At 40.9% G+C, this 23,140-nt stretch overlaps 1 protein-coding gene across 4 annotated transcripts in view; it reads right to left on the bottom strand.

Moving 5' to 3' along the window:
• Nucleotides 1–22,502, bottom strand: part of nfatc2b (nuclear factor of activated T cells 2b) — a 34,698-nt gene extending 12,196 nt beyond the window's left edge. For 2 of the 4 annotated variants that reach the window (XM_090241972.1, XM_090241973.1), the window contains exons 1-7: nt 22,109–22,502; nt 17,706–18,678; nt 15,708–15,879; nt 11,866–12,068; nt 11,439–11,611; nt 4,469–4,609; nt 178–233 (exon numbers count right to left, since the gene is read on the bottom strand). In XM_090241972.1, coding sequence (XP_090098098.1) covers nt 178–233; nt 4,469–4,609; nt 11,439–11,611; nt 11,866–12,068; nt 15,708–15,879; nt 17,706–18,678; nt 22,109–22,247 — 1,857 coding nt within the window. In that variant the 5' untranslated portion in view covers nt 22,248–22,502. Of the gene's footprint in view, nt 1–177; nt 234–4,468; nt 4,610–11,438; nt 11,612–11,865; nt 12,069–15,707; nt 15,880–17,705; nt 18,682–22,108 lie in introns of all 4 variants that reach the window. The other 2 variants (XM_021610697.3, XM_021610699.3) reach the window with 2 other exon arrangements.
• Nucleotides 22,503–23,140: the final 638 nt, after the last annotated feature.

The following is a 23,140-nucleotide window of genomic DNA, read 5'->3' as shown; positions in this document are numbered from 1 at the left end:
TCTATCATAACTCTTATATTGGGTTTAGATTGAAACACCCTCCAAACACCAGATTTCAGCTTAGGTGCACTACTTCTCATGGTTTCACTACACAGTCATGGTGTTCTGAGACTTTCTATTTTTACAGTGTAGGAGTTAGCTAGTACTGTTGGTAAAGGTGATAGGACGGTAACTCACTTTCTGGCTCTTGTCTCGGTCTACTGTAGCTTCTGCTTCCCAGATTTGCACCCCGTCTGAAAGAAACACAATGCAGTGTACCTTAATCAGGAGGGGAGCAGAGATTGATATGAACAAACCATACAATACGTAGAGAGGAATATGAAGGCAGGAATGTGAAGGGGGGAGTGTGAAGGCAGGAATGTGAAGGCAGGAGTGTGAAGGCAGGAATGTGAAGGCAGGAGTGTGAAGGCAGGAATGTGAAGGCAGGAGTGTGAAGGCAGGAATGTGAAGGCAGGAATGTGAAGGAAGGAGTGTGAAGGAAGGAGTGTGAAGGCAGGAATGTGAAGGCAGGAATGTGAAGGCAGGAGTGTGAAGGCAGGAGTGTGAAGGCAGGAGTGTGAAGGCAGGAATGTGAAGGCAGGAATGTGAAGGAAGGAGTGTGAAGGCAGGAATGTGAAGGAAGGAGTGTGAAGGAAGGAGTGTGAAGACAGGAATGTGAAGGAAGGAGTGTGAAGGCAGGAATGTGAAGGCAGCTAGAAACTAGAAATACAATTTATTGTTATTATTTAAAATATAAGCATATAAAACCAGTTAGCTGGTGTATTTACAGTCAAATAGAAGCTTTAACATCCCACAAACACTCACCAACAAACACAGGTCTGTGTTGGTAGCATCAAATTTAGCAATTACAAAAACAATTGTCACAATGTTAAGCAAGCATCTATAAACCTATAATGGTGATGAGGATTTATATGAAAACCCCATATCCACCCCCACGTTCTTCTCAGAAACTGGTACGTAGGCAGTATCAGTAATGATTGCCATTGATCTCTGTTTTAGTATATTCCCATCTCAACGTTTACCTCCTGCTTAGAGACCACGTTTTGAGTAAAGTGAGACAGAAACGTCTGTCTGCTTGGAGATGGTATCGATGTTTGTCTAACCACATCCTCTCGCACTAAACCACATGCTAAACAAGAGAGCAGTTTACAAGCTCATAACAGTGCCTTTATTCTGCACCCAGGCCTTGTTAGCTAACACCTCTATGTTAGAAGACCCAGACCTTGTTACCTAACACCTCTATGTTAGAAGACCCAGACCTTGTTACTTAACACCTCTATGTTAGAAGACCCAGGTGTTGTTACCTAACACCTCTATGTTAGAAGACCCAGACCTTGTTACTTAACACCTCTATGTTAGAAGACCCAGGTGTTGTTACCTAACACCTCTATGTTAGAAGACCCAGGTGTTGTTACCTAACACCTCTATGTTAGAAGACCCAGACCTTGTTACCTAACACCTCTATGTTAGAAGACCCAGACCTTGTTACCTAACACCTCTATGTTAGAAGACCCAGGTGTTGTTACCTAACACCTCTATGTTAGAAGACCCAGGTGTTGTTACCTAACACCTCTATGTTAGAAGACCCAGACCTTGTTACCTAACACCTCTATGTTAGAAGACCCAGACCTTGTTACTTAACACCTCTATGTTAGAAGACCCAGGTGTTGTTAGCTAACACCTCTATGTTAGAAGACCCAGACCTTGTTTACCTAACACCTCTATGTTAGAAGACCCAGGTGTTGTTACCTAACACCTCTATGTTAGAAGACCCAGACCTTGTTACTTAACACCTCTATGTTAGAAGACCCAGACCTTGTTACCTAACACCTCTATGTTAGAAGACCCAGACCTTGTTACTTAACACCTCTATGTTAGAAGACCCAGACCTTGTTACTTAACACCTCTATGTTAGAAGACCCAGACCTTGTTACTTAACACCTCTATGTTAGAAGACCCAGACCTTGTTACTTAACACCTCTATGTTAGAAGACCCAGACCTTGTTACTTAACACCTATATGTTAGAAGACACCGCACAGAGGCGTCATAATCCTGTAATGACGATGCAATGATGAAAATGAATAATTGAACAAATTACTGTCCTATGTGACTCAGTAAGAGCGCAGCACTGGCCAGGCTAAGATCATGGGTTCCATTCCCAGGCTAAGATCATGGGTTCCATTCCCAGACTAAGATCATGGGTTCCATTCCCAGGCTAAGATCATGGGTTCCATTCCCAGGCTAAGATCATGGGTTCCATTCCCAGACTAAGATCATGGGTTCCATTCCCAGGCTAAGATCATGGGTTCCATTCCCAGGCTAAGATCATGGGTTCCATTCCCAGGCTAAGATCATGGGTTCCATTCCCAGGCTAAGATCATGGGTTCCAATTCACAGGCTAAGATCATGGGTTCCATTCCCAGGCTAAGATCATGAGTTCCATTCCCACAGGAAAAAAATGTCTGCTAACTAGCATATTTGATTGATTTGTGTTCTTTGAGCATGTGCAGTGCATAACTGTTTTGTGACTGTTTCAACTTCAAGCTTTTGGGAGTAGTGCATCACTGTAAAATGATTATCTAGTTTCCCTTCCTGTATTGCAGTCAGGATGTTATTACGACGGAACTAGACATATCACTGCCCTGTACTATGGCTCCAGTGCTAACAGTTGCCTTGGCAATATGCAAACTGGATGGGAATACAAATAAACAAACTAGACGATAATAATCATATCCATGTTGGGCTAGTAGTGGTGGTCTGAAATAAATCTTTGTATTATACAGCCATGGTGATGATTGAGAGCTTGGAGTCCATTGAAACCAGTCCATTGAGAACAGTAATCTATACAAATCTAAGCAGGTCAAAGCGGAGCAGGTTGGTTTCAGAACATGCAGTACATTAATTCTGGATCACAACAGAGTAGAATTGCGAGAGAAAGAGCGAGCCAAAGGTTAAAAAAATGTATTCATAAATAAATAATGTTCTGGCAATTGTCATCTCAATAGGACAACTATTAATAATGATCAATTAGAGCTGTAGGAACTCAGAGGCCTTGTGGTTTGAGTGTCTGCCCTGAGATCGGAAGGGTGGGAGTTTGATAGTCGTAAGAATCCGACCCGGTGCATCTCTACTTGGCACTCAGCATTAAGGAGATAGATTTGGAGTAGGGTTGAATATTTTACAAATGTTCCATCCCGAGAATAAATCCCTTTTCTCCCAGGTAACCCAGTATTTCCCGCCAAAATTCGTATAGCACAAGAGACAGAGATTATACACTTATGAATAACCCATCCTTCAATAGATAAATGGCTAATACTGGATGAATGTATTGTCTGAAAGGGGTAGGCTGGGACATCTATATGAAACAAATGATCCCCTTACAAAAAAAGATTGCAGTTAGAGTGCAGTATAACTGCAGTCGGAGTGCAGTGTAACTGCAATATGCTGCAAATACTAGATCGACAATAACACTGTGTTTTTTTTACCGCAGTAATTTTTTAGTGTAAGTGCAGTTAGAGTGTTAGAATAACACTGCAGTTATTATGCAATTACTGGGTCCAAAATACCACAGTAATTTACTGTACATTTACTGCAGTTTCAAAACTTTTTTTGTAAGGGTCTATTTGTATTGGCTGGAATTTGTTTGGAATTGTTGGAGAAAGAGAGACAGTGCTCCCGTATGCACTGATTTAAAACAACTACAATACGGTACACTAAAAAACATATGGTGGCCCCCGAAAGCCAGACGGAGATGTGTAAATTAGATGCACATTCAGCCCTTATGTTACTGCAGCATAGGCAATGCTGGAGCAAATGTAGGGCCTACCTGTCACAAGAAAAAAAGTGACCATGTTGAGATTAAACATGCGCTGTCTGTCCCCACCCTGAGTGTTTATCATTGATCATGCAGATAGCAGAGCGAAGGCCATTGAGAAGGACATATTTAGACATTTCATATAATTTAACAGTTCCAATTCACGCCATGCTGTTCATATAAATAATTTATTATCATTTACAGTTTGCTTGCAGTTATTTATCCCGGGAATAGGGAGTGGTTTTGGGAGGGAAATCTCGGTATATCTCGGTAACCCGTTTCCCCGCATTCAACCTACATTTGGGGTAAGGCCCTGTGATAGATTATAGATAGACTGTAGCATCCTGTTCAGGGAGTGTACTTGTACATCAATCTGCCTCACGCTATGCTCCGGGCTCACACAACCCAAGGCTACTTACTAACTGCTCTATGAAGAAAAGACTTAAAGGCTTAGCCCATTTCTATAATTTACTACCATGATGCTGAACATTACTAAAGGTAGTGTACAGTATGCCATTATTAGATACAATTACTTTTGCCCTTCTCTTTGCTCTTAGGAGTCTAGGCAAGGCTACTGTAAAGTACAACTGTTGATATAAAAGGGATTCATAAATATATTTGATTGATTGATTGATTGATTGTAAAGTCCTCACCAGGTGTCTTTTCTGTGAACACCACCTTGGAATCAGAGGTGAAGTTCTGTCCTGTCAGTATCACCTGCTGTCCCCCTAGAACCGAGCAGCGCTCCACGTCCTGGCGCTCTACAGTGGGAAGCTCGTGGGCCGACCTCTGGGCTGTGGAACGACAGTAGAACGTCTTTAGGAGAACATTAGAACAACCATAGGAGAACATGAGTCACATTCTGAGGGCAACGTTTTGCACAAGGGAAAGGGAGATAGGGAGATACCTAGTCAGTTGTACAACTGAATGCATTCAACTGAAATGTGTTTTCCGCATTTAACCATTTCAACTAAGACATGAAGGCATATTATCCATTCCAATGCAAATGACTCATCATCACGTAGATGACTAAATTCCAGTTATATCATCCCCTCCTTTTAACGCACATCAATGAAAAAAGTTTCTAATTCAATCGCTCTGCAGATTATTTTTTTGTGGTTGATAGCGAAGCTTTATTGTTATTCTCTGTATTACTTTGTTTCTTTTTTTCTTGACAAATAACTCAAGAATCAACTCAGAAAAAAGGTGCTGTCTAGAACCTGAAAGAGTTATTTGGCTGTCCCAATAGGAGAACCCTTTGAATAACCCTTTTTGGTTCCAGGTAGAACCCTTCTGGGTTTCATGTAGAACCCTTTCCACAGAGGGTGGAAAGACATGCTAGCAGATACCCATAGACTTCCAGTCATTGTGCTAATACTAGTTAGCATTGCCTTCCAAATCTACCTCTAACTTCCTTCATACTGGACACAGAAACACGAGTTGATCAGAAGTAGATAAAAGGCATTTTTGCCAAAATCTTGAAATATCCCTTTAACAATTCACTTTTTTGACTATATAATTCTTATGATTAAAATCATTATAAAATATCTTCTTCTCGTGGACTAAAAATCAGATTCGCTCCAAATTGTATTTTTGGAAAAAATAACGTTTGAGAAAATAACATTGATGCATTCAAAGATGGCCACACTATAGAAGTAGATGAATATTAGCACATAAAATTAGCAAACAAATGACTATTCTTCTCATGAGCCGTATGACCAAATGACACCAAATTTGGAATGTAATTAACAAAGTTAGAGAAAAGCTAATGGATCGGTCAAAAGATGGCTTGAGTTAGTGACAAATCAAACATCAGATTTTACATGTCCATTTGAACCACTGTAAATCCACTCCACAGTGGCCTATCAACTTGAAACCTGTCATCGCTATCAGGGATGTCCCAAAGATTAACCTGACTGAATTTGGTAATCATCTTCATCTTCTCCTCATGAACCATACATCATATTCACTCCAGATCAGTCTTTAATGGTTTTGAGATTTTTGTTGTTGTTGCTGCATTTAAATATGGCTGCACTGTACCTATAGATGCACGTTAGCACATATGCTAATGCTAAAAATACTTTAAAAATCTTCTACTCATGAACCACGAGTTAGATTGACTCCAGATTTAGTATATAAACTCAATGAATTAGCTTCTAATGAACTTAAGAATGATTATTTGCTGCATTCAAAGTCGGCAATGCTAGACCACTAGATGGTACCATATCAAAACCAACACTATAAGAACTGAACCGATGTACATGGGGCCATGAAATTTGGTATGTTAACCTTATGTAGATGTCCTTAGAAGCTGTGTGAATATAAAGCCACTGCAACTTTAGATGGCTGCACCAGAAAAGTTTGTGGCACTATAGATGTCATTGGCACCAGTTGCATCATAGGATACTAGAGCAATAACTATTTCTCAAGTGAACTTTAATGTTAGATTTAATGCAAATTAATATTAGATTTAAATTGTGCAGACGAAGAATGTAAAGATATTGTGATTTGTATACTTACATTCAGAAAGTATTCAGACCCATTGACTTTTTCCACATTTTGTTATGTTACAGCCTTAATCTAAAATGAATGAAAATAGTTGTTTTCCCTCATCAATCTACACACAATAGCCCACATCTAAAGCAAAAAGAGGTTTTTAGAAATTTTAGCAAATGTATAAAAAAACGGAAATATTACATTTATATAAGTATTCAGACCCTTTACTCAGTACTTTGTTGAAGCACCTTTGGCAGCGATTACAGCCTTGAGTCTTCTTGGGTATAACGCTACGAGTTTGGCACACCTGTGGGAGACACCTGAGTTTCTCCCATTCTTCTCTGCAGATCCTCTCAAGTTCTGTCAAGTTGGATGGGGAGCATCGCTGCACAGCTATTTTCAGGTCTTTCCAGAGATGTTTGATCGGGTTCTGGCTGGGCCACTCAAGGACATTCAGAGACTTGTCCCAAAGCCACTCCTGCATTGTCTTGGCTGTGTGCTTAGGGTCGTTGTCCTGTTGGAAGGTGAACCTTCGCCCCAGTTTGAGGTCCTGAGAACTCTGGAGCAGGTTTTCATCAAGGATCTCTCTGTACTTTGCTCCGTTCATCTTTCCCTTGATCCTGACTAGTCCCCCGTCCCTGCCACTAACAAAACATCCCCACAGCATGTTGCTGCCACCACCATGCTTCACCTTAGGGATGGTCTCAGGTTTCCTACAGATGTGGCGCTTGTCATTCAGGCCAAAGAGTTCAATCTTGGTTTCATCAGACCAGAGAATCTTGTCGCTCATGGTCTGAGAGTCCTTTAGGTACCTTTTTGGAAAACTGTGGGCTGTCGTGCCTTTTACTGAGGAGTGGTATTTGGTATTTTATTAGGATTCCCATTAACTGTTACAAGAGCAGCAGCTACTCTTCCTGGGGTCCACACAAAACATGAAACATTACATAAAACAGAACATTAATAGACAACAGCTCAAGGACAGAACTACATAAATAAAAAATGACAAAAGGCACACGTAGCCTACATATCAATACATATACACAAACTATCTAGAACAAATAGGGGAGAGGCTTTGTCCCGTGAGGTGTAGCTTCATCTGTTTTTTGAAACCAGGTTTGCTGTTCACTTGAGCAATATGAGATGGAACGGAGTTCCATGTAATAATGGCTCTATATAATACTGTACGCTTTCTTGAATTTGTCCTGGATTTGGGGAAAAGACCCCTGGTGGCATGTCTGGTGGGCTAAGTGTGTGTGTCAGAGATGTGTGTAAGTTGACTATGCAAACAACTTGGGATTTTCCACACATTAACTTTTCTTATTAAAAGAAGAAGCGATGCAATCAGTCTCTCCTCAACTCTTGACTAAGAGAGACTAGCATGCATAGTATTTATATCAGCCCTCTGATTATAATGAAGAACAAGATGTGCCACTTTGTTCTGGGCCAGCTGCAGCTTAACTAGGCATTTCCTTGCAGCACTCGACCACACAACTGGACAATAATCAAGATAAGACAAAACTTACAGGACTTGCTTTTTTACAATCTAAGGTAACACTAAGTAATTTAGTCTCTTCAGCTTGTTCAACAGCCACACCATTCATTACCAGATTCAGCTGAGGTCTAGAACTTAGGGAATGATTTGTACCAAATACAATGCTCTTTTAAAGATGTTCAGGACCAGCTTATTACTGGCTACCCATTCCAAAACAGACTGCAACTCTTTGTTAAGGGTTTCAGTGACTTCATTAGCTGTGGTTGCTGATGCATATATGGTTGAATCATCAGCATACATGGACACACATGCTTTGTTTAATGCCTGTGGCAGGTTATTGGTAAAAAATAGAAAAGAGTAGAGGGCCTAGAGAGCTGCCCTGTGGTAGACCACACTTTACATGTTTGACATTAGAGAAGCTTAGATTAAGGAAGCCCTTTGAGTTCAATTAGATAGATAGCTCTGAATCCACGATATGGCAGAGGTTGAAAAGTTTTTCAACAACAGGTTATAATCAATAATATCAAAGGCTGCAGTGAAATCTAACAGTACAACTCCCGCAATCTTATTATTATCAATTTCCTTCAACCAATCATAAGTAATTTGTGTCAGTGCAGTACATGTTGAGTGCCCTTCTCTATAAGCATGCTGAAAATCTATTGTTCATTTGTTTACAGAGAAATAGCATAGTATTCGGTTGAACACAATTTTTTCCAACAGTTTGCTAAGAGCTGGCAGCAAGCTTATAGGTATGCAGTTAGAACCAGTAAAGGCAGCTTTACCACTCTTGGGTAGCATAGACTTTCCTCTAGGCTCAGATTAAAAATATGACGGATAGGAGTGGCTATAGACTCAGCTGCCATCCTCAGTAGCTTTCCATCTAAGATGTCAATGTCAGGAGGTTTGTCATTATTGATCAATGACAATAATTCTTCCACCTCTCCCACACCAACTTTACAACATTCAAACTTGCAAAGCTTTTCTTGAATAATTATTATTATATCCAGCGTCTGGATGCACCTTATTAATCACATCAGACCAACAAATATTTGTAACATCATCCACATAATAGTCACAGCTAAATATTTTGTATGATCTCCAATACACTATTTTAGGCCCAGCTTTTGGGACTTTGGCTTTCCTGGATATAGCCACTATACTGTGATCACTGCATCCAATGGGTACGGATACAGATTAAGAACAAAGTTCTACCTCTCAGCCTCCAGTATTTATGCTGCAGTAGTTTATGTGTCAGGGGGCTAGGGTCAGTTTGTTATATCTGGAGTACTTCTCCTGTCCTATTCGGTGTCCTGTGTGAATCTAAGTGTGCGTTCTCTAATTCTCTCCTTCTCTCTTTCTTTCTCTCTCTCGGAGGACCTGAGCCCTAGGACCATGCCCCAGGACTACCTGACATGATGACTCCTTGCTGTCCCCAGTCCACCTGGCCGTGCTGCTGCTCCAGTTTCAACTGTTCTGCCTTATTATTATTCGACCATGCTGGTCATTTATGAACATTTGAACATCTTGGCCATGTTCTGTTATAATCTCCACCCGGCACAGCCAGAAGAGGACTGGCCACCCCACATAGCCTGGTTCCTTTCTAGGTTTCTTCCTAGGTTTTGGCCTTTCTAGGGAGTTTTTCCTAGCCACCGTGCTTCTACACCTACATTGCTTGCTGTTTGGGGTTTTAGGCTGTGTTTCTGTACAGCACTTTGAGATATCAGCTGATGTACGAAGGGCTATATAAATAAATGTGATTTGATTTGATTTGATTCTACAGTATTAGTAAAAATGTGATTGATGCATGTGGATGATCTTGTTCATGTAGTGTTTGTAAACACCCTGGTAGGTTGATGGGGGAGGTGTTGCTTAATTGATTAATGACCTGAACCAGATAACAGGCACTGGTTACAAAAATAAGCTTCCTCTTGAGCAGACAGCCTGATGAAAACCGGTCAATATTCAGGTCCCCAAGAAAGTAGACCTCTCTGTTTACATCACATACACTATCAAGCATTTCACACATATTAATTAGATACTGACTGTTAGCACTTGGTGGCCTATAGCAACACCCCAAAAGAAAAGGCATTAGATGTGGCAAGTTAACCTGCAACCACAACACTTCAATAACACTTGACATGAGATTTTCTCTAAGCATTACAGGAATATGGCTCTGAACATATATACTGTATATATACAGCAACACCTCCCCCATAAGCATTTCTGTGTCTTCTATAGATGGTATATTGTTATATTGCTACTGCTGTATCATCAAAGGAATTATCTAAGCGAGTCTCAGAATTGGCTAATATAGCAAGTTATTGGTTTCATGAACCTTATTTATAAGGCTACATATATTAATATGGGCTATTTTCAGCCATTTCCTGTGTAGCTTATCAGAGATTTGGAAAATAGCAAACAAAGCAAGAGAAAACATATATACATTGAGCAGTCCATTATTCAATTGGTATGTGTGTGCTGGCTTCTGTCTGGCCACTCTACCATAAAGGCCTGATTGGTGGAGTGCTGCAGAGATGGTTGTCCTTTTGGAAGGTTCTCCCATCTCCACAGAGGTTCTCTGGAGCTCTGTCAGAGTGACCATTGGGTTCTTGGTCAGGGAGCTCTAGGAAGAGTTTCGGTGGTTCCAAACTTCTTCCTTTTAAGAATAATGGAGGCGACTGTATTCTTGGGGACCTTCAAGAAAGTATTTGGTAGCCTTCCCCAGATCTGTGCATTGACACAACCCTCTCTCTGAGCTTTGCGGATATTTCCTTCGACCTCATGGCTTGGTTTTTGCTCTGACATGCACTGCCAACTGTGGGACCTTATATACTGTAGACAGGTGTGTGCCTTTCCAAATCATGTCCAATCAATTGAATTTACCACAGGTGGACTGCACGAAAGTTGTGCAAACATCTCAAGGATGATCAAAGGAAACAGGATGTGCCTGAGCCCAGTTCCGAGGCTCATAGCAAAGGGTCTGAATACTTGTGTAAATAAGGTATTTCTTTTTAAACATTTTAATGAATGTGCAAAAAAAATCTTAAAACCAGTTTTCACTTTGTCATTATGGGGGATTGTGATGTCACTATGGGGTATTGTGTGTAAATTGATGAGGAAAAAATTATTGGATCAATTTTAGAATTAGTTTATAACATAACAAAATGTGTAAAAAGGGAAGGGGTCTGAATACTTTCCGAATGCACTGTATCTGTATAATCACAGTGTTGCACTATTATGTGGTCTGAACGTAGTGAAAAGTGGATATTTTATTTAGGAAAATTAGAAACCAGAAGTTGTGCCGCTTGAGCAGTCAGCGTATATATATTCTAAATATTAATATTTATATATAAACTCAATAAATTAATGACTTAAATTCAAAGATAACCAACCTACAGCACTAGACTACGCTTCACCTGCTTCCTCCTTGTGGTATTGAGAGATAATCATGGTAATGCCTTCACTGATTGCACATAAAGGAAGATAGTTCCCACATGCTTGCTTTAATATTCAACTGATCTTGTGTCCTTTCTGTCATCCTGTGAACCCCGTTCATTGCTGCTCGCAGCTATATTTATTATTATTATTTGGAGTAGTAATAGAATTTTGGGTTTCAGGAACAAAAGTTTACTTACAACACTCGATGGGAAGGGAGGCCACTTGAAGAGAGACATACTGTCCTCCTGGTTGAGGAATATGGACACGAAAGACAAGGCGGACACAGGTGTTTTTGCGTCCCATGTCTGTCTCGCCTGTCCTGAGCTCGATGTCAGCATTTCTCAGCTTTAGTATCCCAGCACAGTCAATCCTTTACAAGAGAAGTAAAACAATGTTTTATTAATTATTTTATACCCTAGCTCTGAAAACATATGTGTGTGTGTGTGTCTGCATGTATATGTATGTTTGTTTGTGTGTGTGTGTGTGTGTGTGTGTGTGTGTGTGTGTGTGTGTGTGTGTGTGTGTGTGTGTGTGTGTGTGCGTGTGTGTGTGTGTGTGTGTGTGTGTGTGCGTGTGTGTGTGTGTGCGTGTGTGTACTGTCTCTAACTTGACTGCTCTCCTTACACTGCTCTCATGTTGTTCTTGGGCTCCAGAGGGATCTCCAGGACCTTGGTGCCATGGACCTTTCTCTCTTGGCTTGGTGTGGTGACCGTTTTCCCAGTGATGCGGTGCACCTGGTAGAAGGCATGGGGTTTGAGGACCCTCTCGTCAGCCGTTCCGATGAACACCAGCAGACCCAGTGGAGCAGTGCCTCTATACCCATGAAGCTGTCGAGAGATACAACCAAACAAACCGTTTTACCTTTAAGGGGACGTTCCAAAACTCCAACACTCCAAAAACCAACGTTTTCAGACCTCAATAGTGGTCTTGTGTTGAGATATGTCCACATCCCAAGACATCTATTGTGTAGAATCACCTATGTGCCAAAACTCCAAATGAATGGAAAAGATAAACACCATGTAATATACAAATCTTATTGGCTGCTTATCTTTTCCATTCATTTGTGGTTGAGGCAGAGCTGACTCTACGCAATCAATGACATTGGATGTGGGGTCTAAAAACAACTGACACACTTCGATCTTGGAGTGTGTCCATTTAACATTTTTGATACTGTTGAAGTCCTCTGTGCTGCAGAGCTACACTAATCTTACAGCTTTTAAACATGACAGTAAATAATCACATCTCTAACTAAAAGTGTTACTGTTGAACTGTGCACCTCCTTCTAATATGTAATCCACGGGACCATAATTCATTCTACACTCTTAGAACAAAAAGGTGCTATCTAGAACCTTAAAGGGTTCTTCGGCTGTCCCCATAGGAGAACCCCTTTTTCTTGGAACCCTTTTTTCTAAATGTACTTATCAAAATATTAACTGATAAAACTGTTGAACGTCCATAATTACTTTGAGAACATCAAGGGTTAACTACCTTCAACAATATCACAGTTGAATTCTGTTACATAATGTAGGAAAATGACTTCATTGGTTACGAAAGGCCAACTCCCGACATAATTATTTGCATATGGCTAATGGCTAGCAGAAGGATAGCATCACTACTGTTGCCCTGGACCCAGAAATGGCTTTCACATCCTGAGATGAGAAGACAGCTCACTGCGTTAGTAACTATACATTAAAACCAGCATGGCTTAGTCAATATGTCCCTGAACTTTATACTTCATATGGGTGGATCTTCCATAATTTAAAATACACTCGAAAGTTAACCTCCATCCCAGGCTTAATTGGTAAAGTCCCGGGAGCGTTTGGTACCCTGGTCCGCTCTATGTAGCGTGTGTGAAACACAAAGGAACCCTGGAACCCTGCGTCAGTAGCAGTTCCAGGATTCAGGACTGGCGTGTCAGGTATTGGGTTAATCGCGTGGAACTGTTTTCACCCTTGTAAACAAGCTAGCTTGCTAATGTCATGTTGAATTTGCGTCTCGCAAATCATACCCTGAATCGGTTATTATCAGGTCATGTGAAACCAAAATGTAATTCTCACAAATGCTCCAGGAAACCAAACCAGCGTACCGATTTTCATATGAAAACGTCCTATGGTGGTTTAACTGTGCTGGTTTTGTGGTTGAATGGGTTTAGTCATAATAATGCAGGCTGATACATTTGTTCATTTACATATTGTTGCTGGGCACCTGAGACAGACATGGTGATGTAATGACGAGGAAATACCACCACAGACGCATTCATACACACAGGAGTAAAAGCTGCACTGTACACTGAGTATACCAAATTTGTCGGGGCATGATCTCCAACAAGGTGTCGAAAGCATTCCACTTGTCAACACCCATATATACATACACACATACATACATACACACATACATACATACATACATACATACATCAAATCAAATCCAATTGTATTAGTCACATGCGCCGAATACAACAGGTGTAGTAGATCTTACAGTGAAATGCTTACTTACGAGCCTCTAACCTACAATGCAGTTTAAAAAATGTGAATACGAAATAAAAGGAACAAGTAACTAAAGAGCAACAGTAAAATAACAATAGCGAGACTATATACAGGGGGTACCGGTACAGAGTATCGTTTGCCTTGCGATACTCTGTCTATGACTAGGGTGGCTGGAGTCTTTGACAATTTTTACCTACCTACCTACCCACCCACCCACCCACACACACACACACACACACACACACACACACACACACACACACATACAGTGCCTTGCGAAAGTATTCGGCCCCCTTGAACTTTGCGACCTTTTGCCACATTTCAGGCTTCAAACATAAAGATATAAAACTGTATTCTTTTGTGAAGAATGAACAACAAGTGGGACACAATCATGAAGTGGAACGACATTTATTGGATATTTCAAACTTTTTTAACAAATCAAAAACTGAAAAATTGGGCGTGCAAAATTATTCAGCCCCTTTACTTTCAGTGCAGCAAACTCTCTCCAGAAGTTCAGTGAGGATCTCTGAATGATCCAATGTTGACCTAAATGACTAATGATGATAAATACAATCCACCTGTGTGTAATCAAGTCTCCGTATAAATGCACCTGCACTGTGATAGTCTCAGAGGTCCGTTAAAAGCGCAGAGAGCATCATGAAGTACAAGGAACACACCAGGCAGGTCCGAGATACTGTTGTGAAGAAGTTTAAAGCCAGATTTGGATACAAAAAGATTTCCCAAGCTTTAAACATCCCAAGGAGCACTGTGCAAGCGATAATATTGAAATGGAAGGAGTATCAGACCACTGCAAATCTACCAAGACCTGGCCGTCCCTCTAAACTTTCAGCTCATACAAGGAGAAGACTGTACCGAGATGCAGCCAAGAGGCTCATGATCACTCTGGATGACCTGCAGATATCTACAGCTGAGGTGGGAGACTCTGTCCATAGGACAACAATCAGTCAGTCGTATATTGCACAAATTTGGCCTTTATGGAAGAGTGGCAAGAAGAAAGCCATTTCTTAAAGATATCCATAAAAAGTGTTGTTTAAAGTTTGCCACAAGCCACCTGGGAGACACACCAAACATGTGGAAGAGGGTGCTCTGGTCAGATGAAACCAAAATTGAACTTTTTGGCAACAATGCAAAACGTCATGTTTGGCGTAAAAGCAACACAGCTGAACACACCATCCCCACTGTCAAACATGGTGGTGGCAGCATCATGGTTTGGGCCTGCTTTTCTTCAGCAGGGACAGGGAAGATGGTTAAAATTGATGGGAAGATGGATGGAGCCAAATACAGGACAATTCTGGAAGAAAACCTGATGGAGTCTGCAAAAGACCTGAGACTGGGACGGAGATTTGTCTTCCAACAAGACAATGATCCAATACATAAAGCAAAATCTACAATGGAATGGTTCAAAAATAAACATATCCAGGTGTTAGAATGGCCAAGTCAAAGTCCAGACCTGAATCCAATTGAGAATCTGTGGAAAGAACTGAAAACTGCTGTTCACAAATGCTCTCCATCCAACCTCACTGAGCTCGAGCTGTTTTGCAAGGAGGAATGGGAAAAAATGTCAGTCTCTCGATGTGCAAAACTGATAGAGACATACCCCAAGCGACTTACAGCTGTAATCGCAGCAAAAGGTGGCGCTACAAAGTATTAACTTAAGGGGGCTGAATAATTTTGCACGTCCAATTTTTCAGTTTTTGATTTGTTAAAAAAGTTTGAAATATCCAATAAATGTTGTTCCACTTCATGATTGTGTCCCACTTGTTGTTGATTCTTCACAAAAAAATACAGTTTTATATCTTTATGTTTGAAGCCTGAAATGTGGCAAAAGGTCCCAAAGTTCAAGGGGGCCGAATACTTTCGCAAGGCATTGTACATACATACATACATACATACATACATACATACATACATCCAAAGGTTAAACAAACACTACACACTCCCCCATCCCACACCCAGTACCTGAACCACAGTGTGACCTCCACTGGCCGCTTTGACTGCTCCCCTGCTGCCCTCTGTCTCGTAGTGGGCCCGGTGGTGCTGTTTAGGCTGCTGCTCCAAACAGAGCTCATACTGGTCAGAGTGACTGGGCAAGTGCCACTCTAGAGGGGGCATAGATGGCACAGGGATGCCACTGATGAGAGAGAGAGAGGGAGAGAGGGAGAGAGAGATAGAGAGAGATGAGTAAGACATAGAGAGAAAGGGTGTGGGAGAGAAAGAGAGAGGGTTTTCACTCGTAACATTTCCTGCCATAACACACAAAATACACATCAGTACATTACATCACAATTTCAAATGAAATTCCTCTAAGGTTTTCTTAATACTACTTCTTTACCTGTCATTACAGATTCATGTGACTGTCATTACTTCTTTACCTGCCATTACAGATTCATGTGACTGTCATTACTTCTTTACCTGCCATTACAGATTCATGTGACTGTCATTACTTCTTTACCTGTCATTACAGATTCATGTGACTGTCATTACTTCTTTACCTGCCATTACAGATTCATGTGACTGTCATTACTTCTTTACCTGTCATTACAGATGCATGTGACTGTCATTACTTCTTTACCTGTCATTACAGATGCATGTGACTGTCATTACTTCTTTACCTGTCATTACAGATTCATGTGACTGTCATTACTTCTTTAACTGTCATTACAGATTCATGTGACTGTCATTACTTCTTTACCTGTCATTACAGATTCATGTGACTGTCATTACTTCTTTACCTGTCATTACAGATTCATGTGACTGTCATTACTTCTTTACCTGCCATTACAGATTCATGTGACTGTCATTACTTATTTACCTGTCATTACAGATTAATGTGACTGTCATTACTTCTTTACCTGTCATTACAGATTAATGTGACTGTCATTACTTCTTTACCTGCCATTACAGATTCATGTGACTGTCATTACTTCTTTACCTGTCATTACAGATTCATGTGACTGTCATTACTTCTTTACCTGTCATTACAGATTCATGTGACTGTCATTACTTCTTTACCTGTCATTACAGATTCATGTGACTGTCATTACTTCTTTACCTGCCATTACAGATTCATGTGACTGTCATTACTTCTTTACCTGTCATTACAGATTCATGTGACTGTCATTACTTATTTACCTGTCATTACAGATGCATGTGACTGTCATTACTTCTTTACCTGTCATTACAGATTCATGTGACTGTCATTACTTCTTTACCTGTCATTACAGATTCATGTGACTGTCATTACTTCTTTACCTGTCATTACAGATTCATGTGACTGTCATTACTTCTTTACCTGTCATTACAGATTCATGTGACTGTCATTACTTCTTTACCTGCCATTACAGATTCATGTGACTGTCATTACTTCTTTACCTGTCATTACAGATGCATGTGACTGTCATTGCTTCTTTACCTGTCATTACAGATTCATGTGACTGTCATTACAGATTCATGTGACTGTCATTACTTCTTTACCTGTCATTACAGATTCATGTGACTGTCATTACTTCTTTACCTGCCATTACAGATTCATGTGACTGTCATTACTTCTTTACCTGTCATTACAGATTCATGTGACTGTCATTACTTCTTTACCTGTCATTACAGATTCATGTGAATGTCATTACTTCTTTACCTGTCATTACAGATGCATGTGACTGTCATTACTTCTTTACCTGTCATTACAGATTCATGTGACTGTCATTACTTCTTTACCTGTCATTACAGATTCATGTGACTGTCATTACTTCTTTACCTGCCATTACAGATTCATGTGACTGTCATTACTTCTTTACCTGTCATTACAGATTCATGTGACTGTCATTACTTCTTTACCTGTCATTACAGATTCATGTGACTGTCATTACTTCTTTACCTGTCATTACAGATTCATGTGACTGTCATTACTTTTCATTCTTATGAGGGATCATCATTATCATAGCACATTGCACATTATACCTGAAGGCTCCATGGGCTAGTGAAGCCGGCCAGAAAGATGTAGGGAGGATGTAGAAGGTCTCAGCCCCAGCTCTGCCTCTCCGCCCATGCTCCCCCTGGCTCTCTCCATACGTATAGCACTCAACACTGGGCCGCACCATCTTGGAGGGGACCGCCCTGGACATGCTGGAGCTGAGGCTGGAGTTGAGGCTGCTCAACACCTCTTCAACGCTGGGCATCTGCTGAGGGGCATTGCCCTGTGGGTCAGCTTGGGCCAAGGGTCGTCCTTGGGGGTGGTGAGGCAAGGGGCTGGGGCTTGGGCTCCGGGAGCGCTGCTGCTGGCTGGTGGTCCCCAGATTGGGGCCGCTGTACTGGTCGTAGGTGCGTTTTCCCTGAGGAGAGGCGGAGCGAGAGCGGGGGTAATCGTTGGAGTGTGGCGAGGAAGACCGCTGACTCTGCGGTACCAGGAAAGTCTCCTCTGTGATGCTGGTTCGCGGGGAGGTCCCAGGGGAGGAGTGGGCCGAGGACGTATGGATGCCCTGGAGGCCAGGGAGGAGGTCCAAGGCGGTCAAGCCAACCATGCCCCCACCACCACTGGGAGATACACAAGGCGAGACCCAGGGCGAGTAGGCCTCAGACAGCCAACCCGTGGAGGAGTTGCTGCTGGCAGGGCTCTGGGGCTCTCGGTAGGCCGTGTTCTCATAGCCAGGCACAGTCAGGGCCGTGGTTCTGGGGCTGGCGTCCAGGGGATGAGTCTGGTGAGGGTCCCCTGATGGGGTGATCTCAATCCTGGGGCTGGGAGAGGGAGCACCCCTTGGCCTGGAGGGGAGATCCAGTGAGTTAAACCCAGGCCCAGACAGGCTGTCAGGGACAGGCCCATGGTGGTAAGAGGACTGGCTGGAGGTTGTAGGGGCGTTACTGGAGCTTCCGTCACAAGGGTAGTTCACCACAGATGAGGGGTTGTGATCTCCGCGAGGGGGAACCCCTGAGTTGTCTGCTAAGAATATGGCAGGATGAAGAGAGTACTCATTTAGGCATTATGTATTGCAACATTTCAGGATCAGAATGGTGATTTCTTCTAAACTCACACCTGCCATTTCAGTGACTATATTTTTTGTTCTTAGAGATTTTGTTACCAAGTATTTTTTTAATGAACATCAGGCAATTACCAGCAATAATAGGAAACTTGTTCTTAAAACAGCAGGCATGTGAAATAGACAGAGTTACACTGGGTCGAGGATTTTACAACATAAGCGTTTGACAGCTGAGATGGCTGTTCCTCTATTATTGGATAGTCCATAATTCAACAGGGGTTAAAAATGGCTAAGGGACACATCAACATTTACTGGTGGAGGGGCTGTTGCCCAGCAACAGCCCCAAAACATCACTGCTCTAGAGGAGATCTGCATGGAGGAATGGGCCAAAATACCAGCAACAGTGTGTGAAAACCCTGTGAAGACTTACAGAAAACGTTTGACCTTTGTCATTGCCAATAAAGGGTATATAACAAAGTATTGAGATAAACTTTTTTTATTGACCAAATACTTATTTTCCACCATAATTTGCAAATAAATTCATTAAAAATCCTACAATGTGATTTTCTGGATTTTTTTCCCCTCATTTTGTCTGTCATAGTTGAAGGGTACCTATGATGAAAATTACAGGCCTCTCTCATATTTTTAAGTGGGAGAACTTGCACAATTGGTGGCTGACTAAATACTTTTTTGCCCCACTGTACAGACACATTACAGACACAGTACAGACACATTACAGAGATACAGACACATTACAGAGATACAGACACATTACAGAGATACAGACACATTACAGGCACATTACAGAGATACAGACACATTACAGAGATACAGACACATTACAGAGATACAGACACATTACAGAGACACAGACACATTACAGGCACATTACAGAGATACAGACACATTACAGAGATACAGACACATTACAGAGATACAGACACATTACAGAGGTACAGACACATTACAGAGATACAGACACATTACAGAGATACAGACACATTACAGAGATACAGACACATTACAGAGATACAGACACATTATATAGATACAGACACATTACAGAGATACAGACACATTACAGAGATACAGACACATTACAGAGATACAGACACATTACAGAGATACAGACACATTACAGAGATACAGACACATTATATAGATACAGACACATTACAGAGATACAGATACTTTACATAGATACACAGACACATTACATAGATACAGACACATTACAGACACATTACATAGATAGAGAGACACATTACATAGATACAGACTCATTACAGAGATACAGACACATTACAGACACATTACAGATATACAGACACATTACATAGATACAGACACATTACAGAGATACAGACACATTACAGACACATTACATAGATACAGATACATGACATAGATAGAGAGGAAAACATGCTCCAGATGAGTTTGAGGGGGGACTTTAAGTATAGTTCTTACACGCTGGTTTGGCTGATATTTGGGGCTGCTTGTGAACCATGATGTGCAAGATAATCAAAGAGACACTGAACTAGTGCACTTGCCAGAGTCTTTGGGGGGGGGGTCTATAGGTTTCCATCCAATTGGCGACAGATTTTCACGTGAATATTCTAAAATCTTCCAAAAAGAATATGCCATTTCAGAGTTTCCTTTCGTAAAATTTGGAGGCGGACAACATGACAGCGAAGATTTTAAATGACCGAACATTTGAAAAATGTACATCCATATGCATTCAGATCCACCCTGGGGCAGCCAGCGCCATCAATAAACAAGGGACGTTGCCCAAATGAGCCACATTTACGTGTCCTTAAAAACAGCCTATAACAAATTACAAAACACACTATTATAGCCTATTTTTCTATTTTGTTTTTGGTTACTTTCCTAAAACAATAATTGTCCACCCCACGGTTCAGCTGTCAGGGGCATTGCATGCATAGGCCTATAGGGTTAGGTGTCCACTGTATGATATTCATATTTAAATAAATAAAGGAAGAGAAGTTTAGGCCTAACCCCAGACAGAAGGAGAGAGAGAGATGCTGGTAACATGCTACGACACACCACACATTTCTTTATGATAGATTGTCTACTGTGTCTGCTATACAGACGTAAATGCACAGAAAGAGGGTAATTGGTTCATTTTCTATCAGAAATATTTTTCTAAAGATAGGCATTATATTGTTAGATTATAGGAGAATCTCTGGTAGACCTGAAACGGTCTTCCTCACCTCAAATTCAACTGTTGGAGTCAGTTGGCGCGCCAGGGCTCACTGCCTTCATATCATAGGCCTGCAGTAGCTAAAGCTTAATAATAGCCACACCCTACCAAACCTTCACAAACTATTCTAAACTTTATTAGGGTAATATCAAAATATTGATATGCCATTAGCCTTACAATAACCTGATCCAAGCCATTGTTTTTAGGGAAAATATGAGCAGAAGAGCGAATAAACTAGGGAAAAACACACTAGCCCCCTGTGCCCCCCCCCCCCCCCCCCCCAAAATCACACAACCCTCCCCAAAGCGAAAAACATTTTTTGACAGCCCTCCCCCATTTTGGACCACCCCTCACAGTAAATTATGATATGTCCCTAAATATAAACTAAATCAGAAAGCCATGCATGAATTTGAACAGTGGAGACCACAGACCAGCATGTCAAAGCTATTGAAATATATTCTATCACATTTCGATTTGTGACTGTAGCCTTTTCTGACTAGGCTAGTGTACACAATATGATTATGTGATATGGTATGCTACCTTTGTTTTTTAAATCACGAATAAACATCGAATTGTTGTAAACTCCAATTTAAACATAAATTATTGATTGCTCTTTACGGCACGTCAGGAAGATGCTCTGCACAGTTAGGATTGATCGATTGATTGATTTTGTCTGTCAGTTAAAAAATATATATATATATATATATATTGGGTCTGGAACTTATTGGGTCTGGGACTTATTTCCATTGTGGTCCCTATTTTTTACATATATACGCTTACAATTACATAGACATATACACGTTACAGAGATAGAGACGAAGAAAATGCTCAAACTCCAGATAAGTACTTTAACTTGAATTCTTAAAAGCTTTATTGGCTGATAGCTTTCTTTTCTTTTTAGATGTTTGGGGCTCCTGGTAAACCATGATGTGCAGGCATAAACAACGAGACGCTGGACTACCTGAGTCTTTAGGCGACAGATTTTCATGTGAATATTCTAAAATCTTCCATCTTTTCTGAGTAGGCTAGTGTACAAAATCTGATTATGTGATTAGGCTACCTTGGTTATTTTTGTTATCCTGAATAAACATCTAATTGTTGTAAACTCCTATTTAAACATACGTTATTGATTGATTGCCTTTGACGGCACTTCAGGAAGATGCTCTTACCTTCAATCACGCGAAAGTCGTCAGATGGGTTGTACAAAAACAGGTAAGAAAAGTCCAACTCCTCTTGACTGTTATCTTGACCAAGACCTTCCACAAGCTCCAAAGAATGTTGATCATTGTCTTTGTAGATGGAAGTCATCTTAAGCACGTAAATTATTTATCAAAATGAAAAGAGAGACAAAACAACAGCTGATGTTAGGCTATACTTTAGGCTTTTCACGACGATTCTGTATTAACTTCAGGCAATTGCAACAACGGAAGTCTAATGGTTCAAATGAAATATGACAGCCACATAAAAAGAAATCAGGCTGTCGATATTGCTTCCTGTTTCTATTCTGTTGCATAGCCTAGTTGAGGCGGGTGATTCTGTGGTGATGATGTAACTGTGTCTGTCGGGTAAGTTTGTATCAAATGTTTTGAGGCTGCAATTGTTGATGATATATTTGGATTGTTGCTCAATAAAGTAACAGAGACAGGAAACAGAAATGAGAACAAAAACAGAAAAGACATGTTGTATTTAAGGTGCAACAAAGCCATACTTCACTATTATAAGGCTAACGAGTGGCGCAGCGGTCTAAGGCACTGCATCTAGGGCGTCACTACAGTTAAATAGTTCGTTAAATAAAAGTTAGTTAAATAAAGGTTACAAAAAATTAAATACAGACACCCTGGTTCGATTCCAGGATGTATCACAACCGGTCGTGATTGGGAGTCCCATAGGGCTGCGCACAATTTTCCCAGCGTCGTCCGGGTTTGCCATCATTGTAAATAAGAACTTGTTCTTAACGGACTTGCCTAGTTAAATAAAGGTTACATTTATATATATATATATATATATATATTTAAGAAATAATTGTAGAATTGACTGAGCCGGACAAACAATGTATAATTTTGAAAGCATGTTAACATAATATAGTATTAGTGACTTGCCTGATTTCTGTCACAAGTGGAATGAATAGGCCACTAATCCATTGGGTGGTGCTACTGTTACACGTAGCCTACCCAACAGCCAATATGTCTTGAGTGGAATGA

Source organism: Oncorhynchus mykiss, chromosome 7 (genome assembly GCF_057628025.1).
Source record: "Oncorhynchus mykiss isolate SJ-2025 chromosome 7, ASM5762802v1, whole genome shotgun sequence".
Classification (NCBI taxonomy): Eukaryota; Metazoa; Chordata; class Actinopteri; order Salmoniformes; family Salmonidae; genus Oncorhynchus; species Oncorhynchus mykiss.
Note: the sequence above shows the minus strand (reverse complement) of the source record. Positions and strands in the feature narration are given on the sequence as shown.